Genomic DNA, 22,233 nt, shown 5'->3' with positions numbered 1-22,233 from the left:
ATATTTTGTACCCATGTGGGGAATTGAACCATGAGCAAGTGGAGTCTTTAGCAATATTCCAGCAATGGGGACAAGGAATGGGCTTCACACTTTGTACCCATGTGGGGAATTGAACCCGGATCTTCGGCATGACAAGCAAATGCTTTAACCACTAAGCTACCCCACCACCCAACTGACAGCATGAAGGATAAGACATGAAATCTGTGTATTCATGTTCCAACACTTTTGACTTTACATGAAAGTATATCACATTTACATTTGTTTTTCTAAAGAAGATGCCCCTAGACAGGCCTTGAACTCATCTTTGATAATGGAATGAACTTCCATATGCAAGTCTTTCCTCATAACATTATACACTTCACAAGCAACAACTTAATACTCATAGATACTGGGGGGTACAATGAACACAGGCTATACAGGTTCAGTTTTTGAAGTGGCTATTCTTCATACCTTTCTGAGCCTCCATCAGTTCCATTATAGCGGAGTCATTCCTGGGACTAAAGTCCCTGGACACGATCTCCTGTAAGATACGTTCTGCTTCTCGGATGTATGTGTCAATGTTGGCCACCTGGATGCCGGCCAGGATACGCTGTAACACCTGTCTGACGTCTGTCACAGCAGCTGAAATAGTCACCATCCAGGATACAAGATAGGTACACACTAATCCACTACAGTTGTCACTAAATTCATTTTTCACAGATCTTAGCAAACTGACAAAGAAACAGACCCTCAAGGTAATCATCTCCAGCATACAACTCACTAGATCATGTTAAAAGCAATGGAGAAAACATTCCTTCCGATAATATTGCAGCTCTTAAAATGGATGACTTGAAGTTCTTCAAACAGGGCAATACATACTGCCTTTTTCATATGAGAATCTATATGAAATGCAGTATATATGAGAAATAGTGAGTGACTGAGTAGGGTTTTATGTCACTTTTTCAATATTCCAGCAATATAACGGCGGGGGACACCAGAAATGTGCTTCACACAATATACTCATGTGGGGAATGGAACCCAGGTCTTTGGTGTGACGAGCAGATGTTTTAACCACTGGGCTACCCAACCGCCCCTATATGAGAAATATACGATCAGCATAACTTTCGGTATTATTTGATCTGCATCTTACCACGACCATCCTGGGTACTCTCGGTGATAGTGCTCTCCATGTCATATGCTGCAACCTGGAGGCTGTCCACATCATTACCTAGAGCTGTAGCCTCCGCATCGATATACACAGCCTGTACACAACGAACAGAGTCAGCATACAACAGAGAGAAATCTTTCCGTTTTGATAAGCAATCATGTAATGGATGCCTTTTTCAGAATTGGTGATTCTTTTATTGTAACCAATTTACAAATCAAAATTCAAACAGAAACTTACTCGATCAAGAGTTCTCATTGCACTGTCATCCAGTTTGGCAATCTCGTCCTCAAAAGGGGTCACATCAATTGGATCTGTGTTTTTGTAGAGGTTGCGAACATGAGGCTGCAAAAAGGAGAATATCAGTTTCAGTTATTATAGCAAAATTTTAGTTACATAATATGGTTAAATATGAAAAATATAAAACACATAGTTGTTTTACTGTGTGTTGTCGTCAATACTAACTTGTCACAATAAAAGCTATTGATGAGAGAGGCCAAAAGGCTACAGTGACCAGTATAAGTGGATGCATGTGGAACAACAAGGGCAAACTTGACCTCCTAATCAGTACCTAAGACCAAACAGTTTTGTAGCCAAATTTTCAAAATCCTACTACTGCCCTCACCCTCTTCACATAGCAACATTATTTACTAGTTTCACTTGCAATACTATCCTTTTGTATGAACAGGACAGAGTTTAGCTAACATATAGCAGTAGTTTGTTGTGTGATAAATAGCATCATGAGGCAAGCATCTTACCCTGAGGTCAGCGATGGTCTGGTTCATGTCCGAGAGTTTCTGGAATGCAGCAACTCCAACAGACACACTAGCAAGTGTTCGCCGACTTACTGTGACGTTCCTGTCCATGAAGTCAAGGTCATCCATCAGAAGATGGACACAGTAGCCACATTCTGACAAAACAGGGGACAGAGTTAAGGCCAATAACAAATAGTGCTAATGGCTGTTTTCTTCAGAGGACTATAACACAAACAAATAACCCTGAATTTCTCACCAGTACTAGTCAGATGGACCTATACTTTCAATACTGACCCTCATTTTCATAGTGGACAGTCATATGGTCCACAAGTACCACAATAATCTGAGGTTCCTTACCCTTTACAATGAAATATAACAGACTAAAATTGTAAAGTACTCATCCCATGTGGCATGTTTTGTTCAGGTTTAGTTGATTATTAGCTCATCTGAACCAGACATTTATTTTCACACACAGAGCATGCCAGCATGCAATACCTTGACATCCAACTTCTGGTATAAGGACCCATCTGTCCAAGCACCTGTCACACATCTCCCCAGTGACACCAGGCAAGCACTGACACCGCCCACTGACAGCATCACAGGTCACAGCTCCATCTCCCATACATTCACAGCCTGAAAACAGACAAATATCAAACATATCTGTCTTAAAATGTTACATTGTATCTCATGTTGTTTTCAGGATTTTAAGAGCATGAATAGGGGTTGTTGTTATTCTTCTTGAGGATTGTATCATTGTTTATGTTTTAACAAAGATAATGGATCCTGAGGCCAAATATTCCAATTGATTCAAGGCAAACATTTAATTTTCAAAGCTTCTATAAAAGGGAACTATGAAAGTGATGATATGGCTTGAATTTAATTGAACTAAAATGTTACGTTAAACAACGAGCATAATTTAGAATCAGTGTAAAAAAGCTCAATACTCCTCCACTCTATTTAGCATTTCAAAACATGATGGTGAACCATTTATTTCACTTACTGTTTTTCAATAACAGTGATAAAACCATTTCCTATATCAAATAAAAGCTCAGGTAAAAGCAAAATCCACAGTGTGATACTGACAATATTTTGTGTTTATGAATCAGTATCAAATAGCAATAACAGGTGTTCATGAGCCTATCCTGCCCATTCCAGACAGTGGATGAATTCATGGTTCTTCTAAGCCCAGTGTGAATGTTAAACATGTTTTGGACACATCTGAAATATACCCTGACTTCAACAACAACAACAACAACAACAGTTTAAGTCCTCACGTTGACATCCTGCCGCCCCATAGTTCCAGTAGCCCTCCTGGCATTGGTCACACTTCTGTCCGATGACGTTGGGCTGGCACTCACACTGACCTGTCCTCAGGTCACACTGGGGGGAGATGGAGGCAGCCCCACAATCACAGCTGGTGCATCCCATACAGTACTCAAACCCCCATGTGTAAGGCTGGAGGAGGAAGAAAATATGTCATGCATGGTGGAAACATCAAGTCTTTGAAAGGAAATATAATTTCAAATCTGTGTTTCTAGCAGTATGATACTATTTAACTTCAAATACAATAAGGAAATCAGAGAACAGTGAATTAGTTGATTTAGCTACCACCTTTTGGTGTCACTTAAGTATGTAAATATGTTATAACTTAGTTACTGTCTGTTTTCTATTCCCCACATGGGTACAATGTGTGAAGCCCATTTCTGGTGTCCCCCGCCGTGAGCTAAAAGCGGCGTAAAACCAAAACTCAGTCAGGCAGTCAGTCTTTTCTATTCTGCTTTCTTTTCAGTTGTCATGAAGAGCAACATTTCACAAAGACATTGGAGTACAACAGTTATATCTCCCATACTTTGCATTGGTTTACCATGCTAACTCAGTTGATGTTCTACAATCCCTTTGTCAATGGGAACGCGATCCATGACATATAACACTATACTCTTAAACCAAAAAAACTATCTCTCCATGATCTTGAACAAAACACTATCTGTGTTGTTAAACACTATTGATTGGCTGGATATACTCACTGCACATTCATCACAGTCCAGGCCAATCACATTAGTTTTGCAAGTACAGACACCGTTACTATTGTCACAGCTTTCAGAACCGCATGTGTCACAGGCACAGGCTGTAAGGAAAACATTATTATTAATTACCTTTATAGAAGTTGGTAGGTCAAGAATGACAGCATGGAAAGTGAGGTATGAGGTTATAGCCTAGAGTTACCTGCTCTTGACCGTCAGGGTTCCAAGGGGCCCTGTAGGGGTGGTCTCATAAGACAAAAGGTAGTTTTGTTTTGTAAATATTTTTATTCAAAATATAGTTACAACTGTCGTAGGGATTTAAAACAGACATTTTTATGCTTACATGTAGCCCAAGGAGGATCTCTATGAAAAAGAATGTGCTGTCTCGCTACAGTCTTGCTAAACAAAGGTATATCGAACCTTACCAAAATGTTGTATCAATATAGCATGGAGAATTTGTCATCCGTAAAATGTTTTGTCTTTAGCTTCACAAGGAAAAAACACGATACAGATTACAGAATTCCTTTCAGTCGTGAACCATCTAGAACACAATTCCTGCCTTCTGGACAATAACTATAGTTGACACATGTCATCATATCCCAGTTGCAAAGATTGATGCTCATGCTGTTGATCACTGGATTGTTTGGTCCGGACTTGATTATTTACAGCTGGAATAATGCTCTGCGTGGAGTTAAACAAGAAACCAACCAACACTGCCACCCAACGTTTGGGAATGACAAATAGTATTGGAAAAAGGAAATGGGATATTAAGTAGTATGTAAAGGCAGATTAATTATCTCAAGGTAAATACATCTTTATCATAAAAAGAGTAGAACATATACTTACTTGCACAGTCCTTTCTCTGAATGGCATCGCCATAATACCAATCCTGGCATCTGTCACAGTAGCTGCCAGCGGTGTTGTTGAGGCAGATGAGACACTCGCCGGTGTAACGGTCGCAGCTGTAGGGGTCATTGAGGTTGATGTTACCACTGCACCCACACTGCTGGCACCTCTCACCAACATTGTAAGGGTTGCCATAGTGACCAGAAGCACAGCTAGGGGTGGAAAGGAAAATAGTAGGCATGAAAAAGGTTGGAGTCACTGAGGATGGGCAACAAGGTTAACAAAGAAAAAATTGTTCGGAGGCAAAAACACTTTAGGAAATGGTAGCAGGATGATAAAAACAGGCAAGTTTGTGAATGGCGGTCTAATATTCCAGCAAACATGGCAGCCTGTGAAAAGTCATGTTCAGCCAAAGCATGGTTATGAATACACCATGCCTTCTGTCTGTCAGCAGGTGAGTGACAGGACAAGTAACTATCAATGACAAATTAACCATCAGGTCACAAATTATAACCACCAATCTCCATTTTAGTTGGCTGTTACAAATGTTATGGGATTCTGAGAGATTTTTCATGGAACCCCAAAGGCAATGTCATACACAGTTGTGGCAAGCTGGGGTACCTTTACATCTAGATGCCACCTACCTTTCACAATTGGGACCATAGTATCCGGGAAGGCACTCACAAAAGGTAGTGAGGCCACTTTCTGATATCACACAGGAAGCTGCAAAACTAAAGAGACAAAAACATTACAAGGGAATACAATTACTTCATCACTAAACCATGTTTTCAAGGAATGGATTGTTAACACTAAGCTGAAAGCAACCTCAGGCTCAGAGGAATTCCAGGTTCATTTTATGAGTTTCACTAGCAGGGTGTACAGGACTTATGCTGAATGGACTTTGACGCATCAAGATGAAAGTTACACATCCACATGAATGTTCACCTCATAAAGTCCTGTACATTCTGTGGTGATATATGTGATGAATTTATCATTATTGTGTTTGGAATTTTCAGTGAAATATGATTGTATTTGATCTGTGAGTGGGTTTTGTAGGCAACTAAAATGTTAATAGCATCAATAAGATGGAGTGACAAGATGACATATTACAGTTTGTTTAAAGATTGTCACATGGCTAGTTTGTATTACAAGTAATGACAAACGCCAAGCCAGGTTTTCATAAGTTATATAAGTGTTACTCATTTGGAGGAAGCCATCATTAAATATTAGATTTAACACTGAACTTGTGACACTAGAGGGTTTCATTAATTCCACACTCACTTGTTAGAGGGCAGTGGCAGAGGACAAGCACAGATTTGACAACCTTCGACTGCCGGGTCACCAAAATATCCTGTCAGGCATTGTTCACAATGAAGTCCTGTTGTGTTGTCTTGGCAGTTCTGGGCAAAATAATAGTAATTGTTAATGTGAAAAGAGACCCAAACATTAAATTATTTCCACTTAATGTTTACAATGAGGAATTGTAATCTCTCTCCAACAGGTCTCTCCAAGAGATACGGTCATCGTTTCTTCACTGGTTTCATTAGTTTAGCAACTTTCTACAACTTACCAAGCACTCTCCTGTGATGGGATCACATGACTCGGCATGTCCATTGCACTCACAAGGAACACAGATGCCGAGGTATGGGGTAGGACGAGATCGGTAGTATCCTTGGGCACACTCCTGGTGGATAAACAATACAGGTTATCACTCCTTTCATACACATAGCTCAACACCTTCAGTATTCTGTGTTATGAGGAAGGTCAAGGTTAACTACTAACTCCATGCTATTCTGCTCCAACATGTTTAGCTACAACAGTATTGAGCCCCTGTGGGAGGCTTGAGTTAAGTACAACAGTATTGTGCCCCGGTGGGGACTAGAGTTAAGTACTACAACAGTACTGTGCCCCTGTGGGAGGCTAGAGTTAAGTACAACAGTATTCTGCCCCTGTGGGGACTATAGAGTTAAGCACAACAGCACAGCCCCTAAGTACAACAGTATTCTGCCCTGTGGGTGGGGACTAGAGTTAAGTACAACAGTATTCTGCCCCTGTGGGGACTAGAGTTAAGTACAACAGTATTCTGCCCCTGTGGGGACTAGAGTTAAGTACAACAGTATTCTGCCCCTGTGGGGACTAGAGTTAAGTACAACAGTATTCTGCCCCTGTGGGGACTAGAGTTAAGTACAACAGTATTCTGCTGACCTCGCATGAGGATCCCTGGTAGTTGACAGGACACTGGCACTGCTCCACAGACAGCGCTGCGTCACCCAGACCATCCACTGTGGCCACCTCAAGCACGACATCGGTCAGTCTACAACAGAGGGACAACATTCAAAACAAGCCAGTTGGGCCACCTCAAGCATGACATCAGACAGTCTACAAAAGCTGTGCTAACTATCAAAATCCACCACATGAAAAGCAAAACCATGTCCAGTGACATCTGGATATACTATGTGACACTATTGTTTCTGTAACCTCAAAGGTATAAATTCGGGAAATACAATTTGGAAAGTGAGACATTATAAGTATGCTTCTCTTGAGGGTAATATGGTCTGATGTACGCCTTTTTGAAGCAGTGTCACTTGAGCCGGCAGACAAGGGATGACACTGCTACAAAGAGGCGTACATCAGACTGTATTACCCAAGGGAGAAGTTTACAACATATTTATCTTACCGCCATGTTAAATGTACAAAATATCATTTAATTATATTTTGAGTGAGTGAGTTTAGTTTTATGCCGCACTCAGCAATATTCCAGCTAAATGGCGGCGGTCTGTAAATAATCGAGTCTGGACCAGACAATCCAGTGATCAACAGCATGAGCATCGATCTGCGCAATTGGGAACCGATGACATGTGTCAACCAAGTCAGCGAGCCTGACCACCCGATTCCGTTAGTCGCCTCTTACGACAAGCATAGTCGCCTTTTGTGGCAAGCATTTGAAGTTCGATAAGCTCGCTACCGACTATAGAACATGTAAACAAAATCGCGTATGCCTCTCGACTGGATTTTTTTTAAATCAGTGAAACATATTCTGACAAGCTTAAAATTGCTTTAAAAATGGTTAATTATGTTTAAGTTGAGTGTGCAAACAATTCAATGTATAAAATAGTTTAAATAAAGCAGTGAAAGTCTGTAAAATATATGTGTACATAAAGAACTCAAAAACAGCTAATCAATCGTTTTTTCGAACTCCAGGCACTGCATGAGTCATATTATGCTGTCATACCATTGTTAGTGATACTGCTTCTCGGTGGAAAGTTTGGCGGTTACCATGGCAGTGGGTAATATTTTTTCCAGTTGTCACCCTCCTGGGAGGGGTGACATGGAAGCTTGTTAAAGCATCATTGACAAATGAAATGAAATTATTTTAGATGATGGTAAGAAAAGGATCTGTACCTGGCTTCATCAATCAGAGTGAAGTACGAGGCCCTGATGTGTATGGCTTGCAAGTTGATGAGGAGCATCATAAACTGCTCCCTTGTCACGGTGTCCCGAGTGTTGGCATGGACAAAGTTGTACTGAAACAACATAGTCAGTCATATAGACAAAGTTGTACTGATACAACACGGCAAGTCATACAAAGTTGTACTAAACCAATGGAGTAAGTCATACAAAGTTGAACAAAACCAGTGGATTAAGTCATACAAAGTTGTTCTAAACCAGTGGAGTAAGTCATACAAAGTTGTACTGATACAACACGGCAAGTCATACAAAGTTGTACTAAACCAATGGAGTAAGTCATACAAAATTGTACTAAACCAATGAGTAAGTCATACAAAGTTGTACTAAACGAATGAGTAAGTCATACAAAACCAATGGAGTAAGTCATACAAAGTTGTACTAAACCAATGGAGTAAGTCATACAAAGTTGTACTAAACCAATGGAGTAAGTCATACAAAGTTGTACTAAATCAATGGAGTAAGTCATACAAAGTTGTACTAAACGAATGAGTAAGTCATACAAAACCAATGGAGTAAGTCATACAAAGTTGTACTAAACCAGTGGAGTAAGTCATACAAAAGTTGTACTAAACCAATGCTAAACCAGTGGAGTAAGTCAAGTTGTACTAAACCAATGGAAGTAAAAGTCAAACCAGTGGGGTAAGTCACAAAGTTGTACTAAACCAGTGGAGTAAGTCAAAACCAGTGGAGTAAGTGAAAGTTATACTAAACCAATGGGGTAAGTCATACAAAGTTGTACTAAACCAGTGGAGTAGGTCAAAGTTGTACTAAACCAGTGGAGTAAGTGAAAGTTATACTAAACCAATGGGGTAAGTCATACAAAGTTGTACTAAACCAGTGGAGTAGGTCAAAGTTGTACTAAACCAGTGGAGTAAGTGAAAGTTATACTAAACCAATGGGGTAAGTCATACAAAGTTGTACTAAACCAGTGGAGTAGGTCAAAGTTGTACTAAACCAGTGGAGTAAGTGAAAGTTATACTAAACCAATGGGGTAAGTCATACAAAGTTGTACTAAACCAGTGGAGTAAGTCAAAGTTGTACTAAACCAATGGAGTAAGTCATACAAAGTTGTACTAAACCAGTGGAGTAAGTCAAAGTTGTACAAAACCAGTGGGGTAAGTCACACAAAGTTGCATTAAACCAGTGGAGTAAGTCAAAGTTGTACTAAACCAATGGAGTAAGTCATACAAAGTTGTACTAAACCAGTGGAGTAAGTCAAAGTTGTACAAAACCAGTGGAGTAAGTCAAAGTTGTACTAAACCAGTGGAGTAAGTCACACAAAGTTGCATTAAACCAGTGGAGTAAGTCAAAGTTGTACAAAACCAGTGGAGTAAGTCACACAAAGTTGTACTAAACCAGTGGAGTAAGTCAAAGTTGTACTAAACCAGTGGAGTTAGTCACACAAAGTTGTACTAAACCGAAACCCTTATTCAGATAGTGGGCAGCCTCATAACAGTGCTTCAGTCAAGGCAGACAATCAATAAATGTATGCATCTATTAGTAAATATACCAAAGACTTGACCAATATATGTATTCTTATTTGTTACTATGGCTTGATAACTGAGGAGTCTTGTGTAGTAACATAAGGCTTCTCTTGCATAACTTCTCACCTCGAATATCTCTACTTGCACCCTAACTCTTGAATTTGGGGCTGGCTGGTCCTCACTGTAGTGCACTATTGTCATGTTATTTCCCTGGAAGACAAAATCATACATTTTAGAAACTATTAACCATTAACCAACATTATTCACAGACTTAACACTTAATCCTGACTTTTGTTTGGAATATTTGCATGTCTACTTACCACCAATATTACATCAGGCCTTACAAGTCCCTCCGTGAGTTGAGCATCATCTCCCCTTGGAAGGGTGAACAATACCTGGTACACGAGCTCACCACCATAGGACTTGATCTGAAGCAAACAACCACCATGGACTTTCGGTATTTGTGTACAGGTTCAAACATCTCATTTAAGGCTTAAGTCTGGATTTTAAAAACCTATTCAATTAGTTTTTCTGCATACACACAGTCATGCATATAAAGTTACAACATAAATACTCAATATCCATCATTGCGATTCAAACTGTCAGATATGAATTTCTAATTAACGTGTATGAAAACGATTCACAAGTAATGTAAGTTTTTAAAGGAAGGCCACAGTAAGAATCACAATGTGTTGAACATTTCATCAAACAAATACATAACTCCAGTGTCAGCTGCTGATCTTCTGTGCTGGCAATTCACACTGTAATGTGACAAAGAGGCCTGTAACTGGCCATATCCCCAAATGACCTACCATGTTGCCAAAATATTCCGAAGGGGCCACCCAGTATATGGCTTCATTGGAGTCAATGATGGAATCGGCTGCCTTCACAGCGATGGTGCTTCCAGCCTCAATCACATCAGCATTCACATTTGTCACTCCCCAGTTGCTCATTTGTATCAGCTAAAGAAGATAAAAAGGTCACTTTTAATGTTCTACTGCAGGTCTACGTATCCTACTGAGATTACAAGATTCTCCACTTGAGAATCTTAACATTCAAGGTTCCAATCATGTGGACAGTTTTTATGCTAGCTTCTCTGCTCAAAACACATAATTTCATTGGAACCTAGCAACAGGCCTAAGATGATTACTATGCAGGTACATGACCCTCTAATACCTAACAAGTCCTAAATGGCTGATTTGTTTTATCAGAGCATTGGTAAAAACTACTCAGATAATGTATAAAATGATCAGACAACATATACACAGTAGTTGACAGAAGTTCTATCTTTACCCCAAAATATGAAAGTCAGAAGAATACATGCACAGACAGAAGAAAATTCAAATATTGTGACTTGCAGTGTAACCATTAGTTTCATTATTATTGTTATTAAACAATGTATCATGTGACAAACCACAGCCCCGCCCCCTGTAGTCATTTAGGTGCCCAGGCCCTACTCAGCAGTGTTTGCAATAGTTTAATTTGAGAGTTGGCCATCAGGGCCTGCCGCCTGCAGGCTTTAAAATCTACAGGCCCTGAATGAAATCCACAGGCCCATTTTGTTACAGTCAAACCAATAAAAACAAAATAGACTACACTGTAAACAGTTTCACATTGTTTCTACAAAATCAATTAGCGAAGCCTATGGCGCAGCGTGAAAATTTAAGGCATTTCTGTGCGCAAAGCGCTGAAATACCAGGAAGTGAAACTGGAAGTTATTGTAACATGGTGGATCATGAAAGATTCCCTAACTTTAAAAATTATGGGTAAGATTTCAGTTGAAAAAAAAAGTACAGATAATTTACCGAAGGCCACAAGGGCCTGCACATATTTGAAACTGCCGGCCGATACAATAACAAACGGCCGGCGATTATTTTAGACTATGCTCCTCAGGACCCACATAACCAAAGTGTCTCACTAACCCTTCCCAGCCCTACTAATATTCAATACAAACTTTATCAAGCCACAGTGAAATTGAAAGGTCCTTGTTTCTGAGGAACCCTGAAAAAGTCCCAACTGAGATATAAATATATTAGTTGCACAGCTCTCACCGCGTTCCAGTAGAAGGTGGAGCTGTCACAGTTGGTGGTGGCGCCGAAGCAGAAGCAGGTGGTACATCCACGAAGGTTTTCCTTGTTTAAGTAGTATGTGTCTGCAGCACACATATCACATCTTGGGCCAGCAACATTCTCCTGCAATGTCAAGGAGTGAGTGAGTGAGTGAGTGAGTGAGTGAGTGAGTGAGTGAGTGAGTGAGTGAGTGAGTGAGTGAGTGAGTGAGTGAGTGAGTGAGTGAGTGAGTGAGTGAGTGAGTGAGTGAGTGAGTGAGTGAGTGAGTGAGTGAGTGAGTGAGTGAGTGAGTGAGTGAGTGAGTGAGTGAGTGAGTGAGTGAGTGAGTGAGTGAGTGAGTGAGTGAGTGAGTGAGTGAGTGAGTGAGTGAGTGAGTGAGTGAGTGAGTGAGTGAGTGAGTGAGTGAGTGAGAGCGTGAGTGAGTTGGGTTTTATGCTGCTTCTAGCAATATTCCAGCAATATCATGGCGGGAGACACCAGAAATGGGCTTCACTGACTATCCATGTGGGGAATCAAACCCAGGTGTTTGATGTGATGAGCGAATGTGTAAACTACTGCACTACATCACTGCCCCCAAGAGCGTTGTGATCTGGAGACTTAAATTCTGCCATGAAATGCTTCTCTGGTTTTGTAGCATTTGTTCAACAAAGTTTAACAAGTCTGCAATATGCATCTTGTCAAAAAGGAACTTGTCAACATGTACTACCCATCAAATGTTTAGACTCACTTAAAGCACTCTCTATATGTTATGCATATATGTGTGGTTACATCGAAGATGAATTTCTCCGCTAACTCTGGGGAACCAGCTGCAAACTTAATGCAGATGAATTGCACGAGGATCATGCATTAAATTGCTAAATAGCAGATATCATGCAAGTGAACAGCTGTGTTGTGGTGTAAAATTTTGTTAAAAATTCGCCAATTTTCACTCAGTTTCATCATTTTTTTTAACCCATGACAATAATCTTTTTAACGTTACGAACTTGTTTTACAATACATAAGTTCATGTGTAAACAATACCTTTAAACAGTATGGAAATTTTGCAAAATCTAGTTTAGAAGAGTTGACTTAAGTAAGTGGCTACATTTACACTAGTGAGTCTAAACATTTGATGGGCAGTATACTGACTGACTGAGTTAGGTTTTAGCAATATTCCAGCAACTTTACGGCGGGGGACACCTGAAATGGGCTTCACATATTGTACCCATGTTGGGAATAGAACCCGGGTCTTCGGCATGACTAGCCAACGCTTTAACCACTAGGCTACCCCACCGCCCCAATGGGCAGTATAGATCTAGTCTACAAACAATGAGTGAAATAACATGGTCAAACCTGGATTCTCCAGGAGTTTATTAATTTATGGTTTTATGACTAATCCTGAGGGTCTGGCTAATACCTTGCAGATACACCTGGCTGTGTTCTGGTTGCAGATATCAACTGTGGTACCGCTGGGGTCACAGTCACATGGCTGGCAGTAAGGGAAGATGCTGTGACCAGGGTCACATGTGTCACACTTTCGGCCACTCACATTCGGCAGACATCTGAAAACATGTTGAAACTTCAAACTGGCTCTGCATCACATCCACACGCAAACGTTTTAACAATCAATAACAGAAAGAGAACGAAAGTTACTGGACAAAGGTTATGCTTGTTTTGTTTGTTTCCTTGTTGTTTTACGCTGCACTCAGCAATATTCCAGCTATATGGAGGCGGTCTGTAAATAGTCGAGACAATCCAGTGACCAACACATGAGCTTCGATCTTCGCAATTGGAATACAATGACATGCGCTTGATAACTTCTAATGGCTATGAGAACACCATTACAATGGAGAAAATTTATATCAAGTTCAAAAGTAGCATTGAATTGTTCAAGGGTACGACATGTTCCATCCGAATTGATAAAATCACGAATCTGACTAACACTTCTATCAAACCATGCAGAACAGAAGATTACCTTTTTACCAATTTTTATGTGCTTGTTATAGCAGATAAGTTATGTTATGAATTCATCAAATGAATAAGGCTGGATCTTAAGTGCAAACTAATCAAAATAAAAAATATAGTTATGCCAAAATTCATTTGAGAAAGAGTTACCAAATACAGCTAAATTTTGCAATTTTGATTCGTAACCAATATCCACCAGCTTTCACATCCAGCTTTAATGAACTGACATATGAAAAAACTTCAACCATACAAAGTCTTGCGCAAACATTTTAAACACACGGCTACCCCATCCCCTTTATCATTTGGATAAATAAACCACTGATGATGGGTATGGTGTGGACAACGGGAATTCAAACCTGATAATGGGATCAGATACACCTAAGGGAAGCAACACCGCAATGCAAACTGAAATGCCTTCCAGTACATGATGGCCACTCTTGCCTCTTAAAGTGAAGAAAACTCATTGAACCACATGACTGACCTGCACTGTCCAGTTGTCTGATCGCAGTTGAGGTCTTGGTCCTGCACGCCATTCCTGTTGCAGTTACAGTCCTGGTGACAGAGAGAGCATGCATCAAACTCAACATACACACAGGTACTCTGCCACATTCACATGGGCAGATGCCATGAAAGTAATGGAGAAAAGATGTCCTCACGAAAACAAATAATTTCAACCAAGCAGCTTTGTTGAATCCTTACAGATTTTGAACAGTAACAACTTTAGATAATTAGATTCTACAATGTGCAATTAACCTTTAACAAATTGAAACAAAAGGGCACAAATTTATTTTGGAAATACTTTTTCTATTAAAATGAAGGAAAAGAGGTCTCAAATGAACAGATGATTATACCTGGCATCCAATGAGGGCATCAAATCCATAGGTCTCTGGCTCACATCGGTCACACCTGTCTCCTTCCACATTGGGGGGACAGATACACTCCCCATTCAGGGGGTGGCACAGGCCATACAGACAGCTGCAGGCTACAAGGAAAAACACAGCCTTAAAGACCAGATGTAAGTTGAGGTGAAGCTGGACCTTTCTTGTCAACTAACATGTCTATTTCATTGAGCAACCAAGCAACGTTGATACTTTCAGTTTACATGTTCAGTGGAAATGACAAATTAATGCAGCCAGGTATTTACAGTTTGGGTTCCCCTTCTGTGACTTACCCACCAAAAACATGGAGTCTTGACAACTGAATTCCCTTTAACACTTCCTATTCTAGAATACTGATTGGATAAAACAGTATGAAGGCTTCTGTTATCTTTTGAGAGACATTATGATATGAAAACTCACGCTTGCATCTTGGAAAACCGTAGTATCCAGGTTTGCAAGCTGTGCAGTTTCTACCAATCACGTTCTCTCTGCACTGACACTGTCCACCAAACTGATCACAGTTGAAATTGAGAGACCCGTCAATGTTACAGTCACACTGGAGGGCACCATTGTTAAACTCCGAAGTCAGAGTAAAGACACTCTCACGACAGAACTCACTGTCGCTTCTGAAACAGTGAAAATAAAAACCATGCAAATCAATAAACATTCTGATACAAAAAAGCCCTGATATCTACTAGACTCAACTGTGACCTGTCCATCAGCGCTGATGGCTACTAGACTCAACTGTGACCTGCCCATTACAAGCCTTGATGGCTACTAGACTCAACTGTGACCTGTCCATCACAAGCCCTGATGGCTACTAGACTCAACTGTGACCTGTCCATCACCAGCCCTGATGACTACTAGACTCAACTGTGACCTGTCCATCACACGACCTGATTGCAACTGGACTCACCTGTGACTTGTCTGTCACCAGCCGTGACGGTGACAGGGATAGTGAGGCCAACCTCTGTGGGCATGTAGAAGTGTACAACAAACACGTGCTGGTTTGGATTGTCTATCTGACCTTCTATCTCAACCTCAGTCTGCAACATAGAATCACACCATTAAATGCTTGTCTTTTTGCTTGAAAATGGTCTGCAAGGGTTATCACAGAAACTTATTGCAAAAATCATGTGACAAAAGAGTTGGGTTTCACATTGGTCTTGACAGTAATCTGGTTAATATGGGAAGAAAGCCCAGCAAGAGGCAGGTCTGAGACATTTAAAACTTCGCTGAATCTCTGACAAACCTAGATAACAACATATTATAACTGGAGATAACAGGGATTAAAGACACAACCATTGGTTCCTGGAATGACAAAGACTGTCCCTCTGATGACTAGCCACCCATGCCCCAAAAGGCCTTAATTTTGGCATATCATCTAAAATAAACCTAAACCTCTGGGTGTGTGGTGAAAAAGAAAAGGACAATATAGTCATGATACAAGCCATATATAGAGAGAAACATAACGATACTCACACTGGTAGCGTTGAGCCTGACAAGTCCAACATTGGGATCCATCACATTGTATGGACGTTCTGTGGCAAGCAGACCTTGGTTAGGAGACTGTTCAAAGTCTACTCTAAACGATCCCACAGGTGATGAATACGTAGAGGGGATACACCTGGAATGATGTGTCTTTATTCACAACAAATTCACTCAGTCAAGGGAAAGAGTCCATACTGTTTAACATTGCAGTCAGACATATTCCAGCTATACAATAGCTGCCTGTATTTAATCAAGTCTGGAACACGCAAACGAGAACACTCTAACCACTAGGCTAACCCGGCATCCTAGAGAGATTTATGATGTTTTCTATTTTTTCTTTAGGAAAACTGCAGATACTGTTTGCACAAAGGCTTAATGATATATTAAAGATGGTGTGAAGTATACATACACTCCATTGACTTTGATGCAGATGATCCTGGGTTTGATGAAGTTGGTTGTCCACTCACCATATGGAATAGCAACAACTGAATCCTGGAATACATAGAACATCTATCACACAATGTTTCTTTTGTGGAATCCCTGTCCAATTCCTTTAACAATGCATGTAAATCCCACTTCATAGTGATTATGTAAGAATTCCTTCTTCAGACAAGAACATAATTTGTGAGTGAGTATTGCTTTATGCAATATTCCATCAATATCACAGGAATGAAATGGGCTTTGCACATTGTGGGGATCGAACCCAGGTTTTCATCATGACAAGCAGACACTTTAACCATTAGGCTGCCCAACATAATGTTAGGATAGACTCAAGTTTACAGAAATTCCATATAAGATAATAAGACCATGGAACAAAACGCTGTTGAGATTAGACAAATATATATTGGTTACTTATGCAGCAAGCTCATACAACAGTGAAATGTACTTACAATAGCTGCGTCAACATTGTCATCACCCCGGATGGTTAGTGAGACGTAGCCTGTGCTGATATTGAAGACAGCCACCATGCCTAACTCATCATTGAGCACCTGGCGACACAGTGAACTGGAACAAACACACAGCCATCATCTTCCAGGCAACATCCACAGCAGGTGCTTGGATAGAAACTCAAAGACTCCAGCATCACTAGGATGTTGAATAATTCTCAGATACGTTATGATGTCTAATGCAGATCATTTTCTGCATGTATAGTCCCATTTATTGAGTGACATCTACATTTGGTAAAATTAAGGGTAAATAAGGTAGACATTTAAATGTGCTTCTAGCATCAAGAGTAAAGATCAGCCCAGTTATATAGATCATGAGCATTTACGAATGACTTCAGTGGTATCCTAATTCCTCACAGCACATAATGGTTATCATTACTTACCTGTAATAGCAATCATTGAGCTTGAGTATGGCCTTCTGTCGGCCAGCCTCGGATGCCACATCCACATCCACGTTCTGCACCACAGATGTTGGATTGAAGTAGTTGAAGACCAGCACGTAGTCGCCTGGCTCCGGGATCACAAGGTCAAGGTAGAAGAAGGTCTGTCGTGACAAGAGGTGATTGTTCAGTATAACATGCAGCTGTCATCATACCTCCACTGCTTTGAGTGAGTGAGTGGAGTGAGTGGGTGGTAGGGTGGTGAGTGAGTGAGTGAGTGAGTGAGTGAGTGAATGAGTGGGTTTTAAGCAATATACCACTAATATCATAGAGGGAACACCAGAAATAGCCTTTACACTCACTCGGCAGAAATGGGCATATGCTGTTTCAATAGGGGTACATGTGATTAGATGTCACATGACCGGAAACTAGCGACATGTGCATGTCTACATCATGTTTATGTGAATGATATAAACCATTCTTGAAAATCATACAGTTACTTTGATCATGGACATATCAGAAGCATCTTAGGTTCAAAACGTATTGATAGCCCCTCATAGTGTGACAAGAAATCTGATCACAATGTGTCACCAACATCTTGTAGCTTACCTGGTTGCCATTCAAGTGTGCCATCCCCGTGGTTTCTAGTTCATCCACGACATCAGCATCAGGATACAGACTCACACTGACCCTCTGCTGGTCCTCGATAACATAGCCACCCTCCCCTCGCACCGTGGGGTACAAGGAGATGTCTGGGTACTGGTAGTGCAGGCATCTACAGGGACAGCAGACAGTGTAAGGGGTTATACAAGCAATAGACGTGTTCATGATAATACAGTTGCAATAACATAACACATCATCTGAAGTCAACACTACAATGTTACACAATTACAGGTTTACTCTGATGCCCATAACAATATTCCTTTTATCTGGGTCTGTAAAGCAGTTAAGAAAGAGTGACTGATTTGTGTCTTTTTGTTGTTTGAATAATGTTCCATTTATATCATGTCATGTTCCATTTATATCATGTCATGTTCCATTTATATCATGTCATGTTCCAGTTATATCATATAATGTTCCAGTTATATTGTATAATGTTCCAGTTATATCATGTCATGTTCCAGTTATATCATATGTTCCATTTATATCATGTCATGTTCCAAATATATCATATAATGTTCCAGTTATATTGTATAATGTTCCAGTTATATCATGACATGTTCCAGTTATATCATATAATGTTCCATTTATATCATGTCATGTTTCAGTTATATCATATAATGTTGCAGTTATATTGTATAATGTTCAAGTTATATCATGACATGTTCCAGTTATATCAAATCATGTTCCAGTTATATCATGTCATTTCCTGTTCAATATATATCATATAATATATTGTGGTGGCGTATGGTCCTGTGCATAGAGCTCAGGTCACAAATTAGTTGAAGTTAAGCAACGATGAGCTTGGACAGTCCTTGGATGGGTGACCGTGTTTGGCAGCTTGACTTCTGAGTTTCTAGGACTTTGGTCCTGTCCTATATAATGTTCCAGATATATCATGTCATGTTAAAGTCATATCATGTCATGTTTTAGTTATATAACATCACTATCCAGTTATATCATGTCATGTTTTGTTATATAACATCATGATCCAATTATATCAGGTCATGTTCTAGATATATAACATCATGTTCAATAATGTCATGTTATTGTTATATAACATCATGATTCAGTTATATGTCATAGTTATATAACATCACAATAAGTTATATGTCATGTTCTCATTATATAACATCGCTGATAGTTTATATCATGTAATGATCTAGTTATATAACATCACATTTCAATATTATCAAGTCATGTTCTAGTTGTATCATGGGGTATCATGTACCGTGGGGTACAAGGAGATGTCTGGGTACTGGTAGTGCAGGCATCTACAGGGACAGCAGACAGTGTAGGGGGTTATACAAGCAATAGACGTGTTCATGATAATACAGCTGCAATAACATAACACATCATCTGAAGTCAACACTACAATGTTACACAATTACAGGTTTACTCTGATGCCCATAACAATATTCCTTTGTTATCTGGGTCTGTAAAGCAGTTAAGAAAGAGTGACTGATTTGTGTCTTTTTGTTGTTTGAATAATGTTCCATTTATATCATGTCATGTTCCATTTATATCATGTCATGTTCCATTTATATCATGTCATGTTCCATTTATATCATATAATGTTCCAGTTATATTGTATAATGTTCCAGTTATATCATGTCATGTTCCATTTATATCATGTCATGTTCCAAATATATCATATAATGTTCCAGTTATATTGTATAATGTTCCAGTTATATCATGACATGTTCCAGTTATATCATACAATGTTCCATTTATATCATGTCATGTTTCAGTTATATCATATAATGTTGCAGTTATATTGTATAATGTTCAAGTTATATCATGACATGTTCCAGTTATATCATGTCATGTTCCAGTTATATCATATGTTCCATTTATACCATGTCATGTTCCAAATATATCATATAATGTTCCAGTTATATTGTATAATGTTTCAGTTATATCATGACATGTTCCAGTTATATCATGTCATTTCCTGTTCAATATATATCATATAATATATTGTGGTGGCGTATGGTCCTGTGCATAGAGCTCAGGTCACAAATTAGTTGAAGTTAAGCAACGATGAGCTCGGACAGTCCTTGGATGGGTGACCGTGTTTGGCAGCTTGACTTCTGAGTTTCTAGGACTTTGGTCCTGTCCTATATAATGTTCCAGATATATCATGTCATGTTAAAGTCATATCATGTCATGTTTTAGTTATATAACATCACTATCCAGTTATATCATGTCATGTTTTGTTATATAACATCATGATCCAATTATATCAGGTCATGTTCTAGATATATAACATCATGTTCAATAATGTCATGTTATTGTTATATAACATCATGATTCAGTTATATGTCATAGTTATATAACATCACAATAAGTTATATGTCATGTTCTCATTATATAACATCGTGATAGTTATATCATGTAATGATCTAGTTATATAACATCACATTTCAATATTATCAAGTCATGTTCTAGTTATATAACATCACATTCCAGTTACATCATGTCCTCATTATATAACATCACGTTCCAATAATATGTCATGTTCTAGTTATATAACATCACGATCCAGTTATACAGGTCATGTTCTAGTTATATAACATCACGATCCAGTTATATCATGTCATGTTCTAGTTGTATCATGTCATGTTCCAGTTGTATCACATCATGTCAGCTGTATATGGGAGGAAAAGCAGAAGTAATGCTGTTCTTACTTGTTTAACACTTTGTTGAAATCCACGGGCCCTGGTTTGAGTACCAGGATTTAATAGCACAACATTATGTGTCTGGCAATGCAACTTATGGACAGTTAATTGTATAGATAACTAGGCCAACTGTGCTTTGATTTTCTCAAGGATGTTGGAATACAAATGATCAATCACACTTACGGGCCATCATCTTTTGGAATGCTACATGGTCGAATGATCTTTTTTTGTAGAACACTGGCCTCATAGAAGCCTTGTGGTATCAGCACAAAGTAATCCTGAAATGTACAAGACATCTTTGCAACAGAGTTCTATTGCCTTGTAAATTTTAAGATACAGTCATGTATCTCTCAGTTATAATGCTCCTACAGACATTATCTTCTTTTTACTTTTACCTATTTCTTCAGGAACAACTCCATATAGAATTGAAGGCTCACATTTTGCAATAGAATTTAACAGGAACATCACTCCTGAAACTTCTACAACCAACAATACTTTAACAATACAATTTAAAAAAACACACTTTCAAATGCAATTTAAAAAAATAGAGAAAAGAATTAGATATCAGTAATTGATGAATCTGATATGCCAGAGTACTGACCAAGAAGACGCTGTCTGGGACTTGGGTGGAGATCCTCCATCTCCCAGGGTTCAATACAAAGGTGGAGCCAGTTGCCGTGCTGCCAACCTTGCTGAAGGAGGGGTCACGGTTGGGCAGGAACACTATCTCACTGGTCTGCTCAATGTCAGTCGAGATGTCTGGTGTGAGAGTCACCTTCCCCTTGACCGTATGGTCGTTCCTGTTTATGTAACGGTAGATGATCTGGTACAGGCTGGGCTTGTTAATGTATATGTCCAGCACAACCTCTGGCTGCAAAAGAGGACAAGGATCATCTTCAACTGTACTGTCAGGTATCTTGAGTACATACTGTCTCTGAATGGCATGTAGAAGTGATACACAGTGAAAATCTATAGATGTCAACTCCTTTATTTTGAGGAACAGAACATTTCAGAGCATATTCTGACTGCTTCATCCACCTGACCTCCATCGACCTTTTTCAGTACATATATTCACACATTGATATACAGTAAACTACCTTTAAAACAACCATGCTTCTAACAAACCCACATATAACAAACTGCTTTTTAGGTCCTTTTCTGTATATATTAGCAGTGTACAAAAAGGTTTCCAAATTCTGCTAGCCATGATGAACATTTTTATCTGGCCATAATCTTGCATGATTTAAAAGTGTATAATAATTTAACGAGTCTGAGAGAGTGATATATTTACAAAATGGCCCCAAGAAATGTTACTAGCCAGTCAGACCAGTGACTGTGGAGATTTACTGTCCCGAATGGAGTTTTACTAGCCACTGGCCCACTAGCCCATTCGGGATTTTGAAGTATGGTTATAATGAACTAAAACTAGGGGCCCTTTCAGTTCCTATACCTGCAGTTAAATACA

At 39.4% G+C, this 22,233-nt stretch overlaps 1 protein-coding gene across 1 annotated transcript in view; it reads right to left on the bottom strand.

The window, feature by feature from the left end:
* LOC124291566 (laminin subunit alpha-like) overlaps positions 1–22,233 on the bottom strand; it is a 95,297-nt gene that overhangs the window by 35,429 nt on the left and 37,635 nt on the right. The window contains 29 exon segments of the mRNA XM_046728586.1: positions 451–621; positions 1,130–1,241; positions 1,385–1,489; positions 1,903–2,054; positions 2,395–2,532; positions 3,174–3,354; positions 3,924–4,024; positions 4,767–4,978; positions 5,411–5,497; positions 6,048–6,166; positions 6,337–6,450; positions 6,972–7,080; positions 8,169–8,290; positions 9,845–9,928; positions 10,039–10,146; positions 10,531–10,680; positions 11,770–11,910; positions 13,184–13,328; positions 14,213–14,283; positions 14,583–14,713; positions 15,030–15,235; positions 15,501–15,655; positions 16,092–16,236; positions 16,510–16,592; positions 16,991–17,105; positions 17,431–17,591; positions 18,037–18,202; positions 20,952–21,046; positions 21,370–21,639. Of these exon segments, the coding sequence (XP_046584542.1) occupies positions 451–621; positions 1,130–1,241; positions 1,385–1,489; positions 1,903–2,054; positions 2,395–2,532; positions 3,174–3,354; positions 3,924–4,024; positions 4,767–4,978; positions 5,411–5,497; positions 6,048–6,166; positions 6,337–6,450; positions 6,972–7,080; positions 8,169–8,290; positions 9,845–9,928; positions 10,039–10,146; positions 10,531–10,680; positions 11,770–11,910; positions 13,184–13,328; positions 14,213–14,283; positions 14,583–14,713; positions 15,030–15,235; positions 15,501–15,655; positions 16,092–16,236; positions 16,510–16,592; positions 16,991–17,105; positions 17,431–17,591; positions 18,037–18,202; positions 20,952–21,046; positions 21,370–21,639 (3,949 nt within the window).

This window comes from Haliotis rubra, unplaced genomic scaffold (assembly GCF_003918875.1).
Source record: "Haliotis rubra isolate DU_JTF1 unplaced genomic scaffold, ASM391887v1 Scf497, whole genome shotgun sequence".
Classification (NCBI taxonomy): domain Eukaryota; kingdom Metazoa; phylum Mollusca; class Gastropoda; order Lepetellida; family Haliotidae; genus Haliotis; species Haliotis rubra.
The sequence above is the reverse complement of the archived record's forward strand: the minus strand, read 5'-3'. Positions and strand labels throughout refer to the sequence as shown.